Source organism: Apis dorsata, unplaced genomic scaffold, assembly GCF_000469605.1.
Source record: "Apis dorsata unplaced genomic scaffold, Apis dorsata 1.3 scaffold_295, whole genome shotgun sequence".
Classification (NCBI taxonomy): Eukaryota; Metazoa; Arthropoda; class Insecta; order Hymenoptera; family Apidae; genus Apis; species Apis dorsata.
The window spans coordinates 2,204,919-2,208,768 of record NW_006263570.1 but is presented as its reverse complement, the minus strand read 5'-3'; the positions used below and the strand labels follow the sequence as shown (position 1 = coordinate 2,208,768).

The 3,850-nt window shown below is 26.5% G+C and overlaps 1 protein-coding gene across 9 annotated transcripts in view; it reads left to right on the top strand.

Moving 5' to 3' along the window:
* LOC102676146 (phosphofurin acidic cluster sorting protein 2) overlaps positions 1-3,850 on the top strand; it is a 73,036-nt gene that overhangs the window by 59,106 nt on the left and 10,080 nt on the right. For 4 of the 9 annotated variants that reach the window (XM_006617275.2, XM_031511235.1, XM_006617277.2 and 1 more), the window contains 4 exons: positions 1-215; positions 843-945; positions 1,037-1,216; positions 3,638-3,742. In XM_006617275.2, coding sequence (XP_006617338.1) covers positions 1-215; positions 843-945; positions 1,037-1,216; positions 3,638-3,742 — 603 coding nt within the window. The remainder of the gene's footprint in view (positions 216-842; positions 946-1,036; positions 1,217-3,637; positions 3,743-3,850) is intronic. The other 5 variants (XM_031511233.1, XM_006617276.2, XM_006617278.2 and 2 more) reach the window with 5 other exon arrangements.

Below are 3,850 nucleotides of genomic sequence, written 5' to 3'. Positions count from 1 at the left end.
CGGTCGCGCTGGCTCGCGTGAGCGTCGTCGCGCTCAGCTCTCAGCCGGTCGACCAGGACAAAAGACTGAACGACCCGAATGAGAGGCTCTGTCCCGAATATAGCGACGAGGAGGAAGAATTCAGCTCAGAAGGTGAGGCGGAAGGCAGCGACAGCGAGCCGACTCTCGAGATGCACAGGCGGAAGAGTCGGGGAAAGATTCCGACGAATGCCAGGGTATGTGAAAGGAATTAATGTGAAAGGAGTTCCGCTTTGCTAAGTGTAATTGTCTATTGTATCGAGTGGCTTCTTTTCATACCTGATTGTTGCAAAGACCACGTACAATAGTAGTACTTTATTTAGTGGCTAATTGATAGTCGCTAATTCTATTTGTTTTTGAAGATATTTTTTTTTAATAATTATCAGTTTTGGATGAGAGGTTAATAAAAATAATAAATCAAGGAAATTGAAAAATAAATGATAAGATAAGATAACTAGTTTTTGATTTGTAATATTTAGAAAGCGTTTAGAAATTGTTGATCATTTGTATATTATTTATTATAATTTTCTGTCTCAATTACTGTCTCAAAGTAAATAACAAAAGAATTTTGAAAAATTTAAGAAGAGATATATATATTTTTATTGACATACATTTTTATGACAGGATAAAGTATAAGGTTTAATCATTGCTGTTATAATTCATTACCAAACTATTATAGAATTTATTAATATATATAATAAAGAAAAAGAAATTTAAATGTATTATTCGAAACACAAGTTTGCAATGATTACTTAATTATTATCAAAATCAAAATTGTAATAATTTTAACTCAATATTTAATAAATTCGTGTTTATCTTTGCAGCAAAGAAATTTAAAACAAAAATTCATAGCTCTGCTGAAAAGGCGATTCAGGGTATCTGAGGATTTGGATCAAGATCAAGAGGAAATCGGGCAGAAGCTTTCAGGTAAGTCACGTATTACCCTTTCACCAAAAATATAAAAATTCTAAAGAAATAGTACACACGTTTCACGAACATCTTATTCATTATTTTATAGAGTCGTTAACTGGATTTGTTAAAGGCGCAGAGATGGAAATCGAAGAACTGTTCGACGAACTGGAAGATTTGTCCGACAGTGGTCCAGAATTGGACACCATGTCGGTCAGTAGCACACCCAAGCCATCCCTTCGACCTTTCTTCAGTTCTAGTCGATCTCTCCTCGCTCCTCCTCATTCCGGTAAGTGAACTTGCTTCTGTTATATCGTTGAGTATTGTAGATTTTGTAACACGTGAATCTTGATTGGCAAATACGAATGTTTGCAATGCTTCGTACGATGTAACCATTACGATGTAACGAAGAGAAAGAAAGAACGAAAGAAGTGTAATAACATTATGACCACTTTAGAAATCGGTCTAATTATTCCTTCTGTCGAAATAAATTGCACACGGTAAGGAACGTTATATCGTGTCATTTGACGAGTATTACCTTTTAATTTGCTTTTGCTAGAAAAAGAAGTATTTTGTGCAATTGAAAAAAGTAAACACTTTCTACAAATCAAAAGTGAAAACTTATTTATTTTCATTGAGAATACTGTAGTTGTTCATATATAATTTAAATATCTTTGTAGCTTTTCTATTGTTATACATATTAAATTTATATTTTCAGAATTTTTATAAGAACGATATTAGCATAAAAGATATCATATTTTTATTTTAATTTTATTTTTAGAATATATCACTGTTAATATATGTAATATTAGTTTGAATAAATAGAAAAATTTATAGAAAATATTTTAGTGAAACTAGAAACTTTTAATTAATATCATAGTTATCACAAGATTTAGATATTCATTGCTTGTATATTATAGAATTAAAGAATAGAGATATTGTATTTAACTTTTATAATAATCATTTTTATTAGTATTATATATTAATATGTAATTATTAATTTAATATAATAAGACTTGCCAACATTGCGAAAAGAATTAATTAAACATTAAACATTAAATTAAACATTTTCGATACTTGTAGAAAGTGTGTTCAAAAATTTTCTTTTTTTTCATTTATAATTTGGCCATATTTGACATTTTGCAGCATTGTATAGCTGTTTGCTATTTTGTTATATGTATATTTATCGCATTTTAAATTATATATCTTCCTCTTTTTCAATAAGAATCACGCTATAAATTAAAAAAAATAAACAGAGTAAAAAGAAAAATTTTTCATTCTGTATTGATTAGTTCTGCATACAATAACTCAAGATTAAAACGGTTTAATCGTACTCCTCCATTATATTGAGTTTCTTTGTTTTCTAGAAATATCTCAGAAATATTTATTCTTATGCGTTCTGATTTCTATTATACTTTCTATGTACGTCTATTTTTCAAGATTAATGATTTATTTCAAGATATCACAAAATTTTCACATTTTTAAAACGATTAATAAAAATTTTATTATAATACAATTCACTTTTAGATGATTTTCTTTTATTGAGAGGATTAGTTTGAAAGCTTTGAAATAAAAATTTATAATAATAATAATTTTACTTTATATATAATATTAACAAAATTTATATTTATATTTATTTTTTGAAAAAATTAAATAATTTAATTGATTGAAAAAATAGAATAACATTTATTTTTTCTTTAATTTCTGCGATTATTAAAACTTGGATATCTGAAATATCGATTTGCTTATTAAATAGAAAAATATGGTTATATGGAAAATTGTTAAAGTGGAAAATGTGAGAATATGGAGATAAATCCGTTGAATATAATAGGATTTTACACTTGAGCTCATCCAGTTTTTGTAGGATTAAATGAAAGCTAGTGACCAAGTATTGTTCGAAGAAAATAAAGTTCCTTTCATAATTTATTCCTTTCTGAATTCTTTTTTTTTTTTTTATTACTAATGAAATAAGTTCTAAATATGAATAAAAATAAATATTTCGTAAATCAGATTTATATATTATTGTATATCATGACGTAAAAGCTGTTATGGAAAATTTCACTTAATTATAATTTATTTATAAAATTTATAAAATTTAATTTAGTCTACAAATAAATTTAAGTATTTGCTTCGATATTATATATTATCAAATATTCAATTTTCAATATTTATTTAATTTACGTTTCTCATTTCTTTATTGTAGTAATTATATAAATAGTAGCACAATCAAATATATAATGGAGTTATTTAAAAATCTCAACTAAAAATTTGTAATATCAAATACACGAGAATCTATTATACATTAATATAATTTGCATTACATTACAATTTTAAATAAAATATATTTTACAATTTAATTGTATAATATAATTAATTATGATTACAATTTAACCTATGAAAATAAAGGACATATCAAAACTTTCATAAATTTTTCTCTTTGAGCATTTGAATTCAAATTTTAATGTTAAAGGATTTTTATTAACATTATTACAAATTTATCATAAATTTGCGATGCTTCTCAATTCTTTTCATACAGATAACACAGTAATAACAATATAACATGATAATAATGAAAATAAAAGAATATAACATAAGCTGTTAAATAAAATATAGACATAAACGTTTCGTTGCCAATATGGGTTCAGATCTGTTTAACTAAGTGAAAGTCTGGTGCGTTGGCTTTGCATTGTTGCATGTTACGATTCGGTAGTAGTAACCAACGAGGAGACCGGAAGTACTCCTGCGACAGCCATAGGTCAACAGAGTGCAGGTCAGCCAACTAAAGAGAAACATCGTATCGGATATACTACTCCAGGTATGTAAAGACACATCACCAGATCATCATGATTTAAAAGGATAAATTAACTTTAAATAATTTTTTTTCTCTTTTACTTCTTTTCTTCTATTTTTTTCTATTTATTTA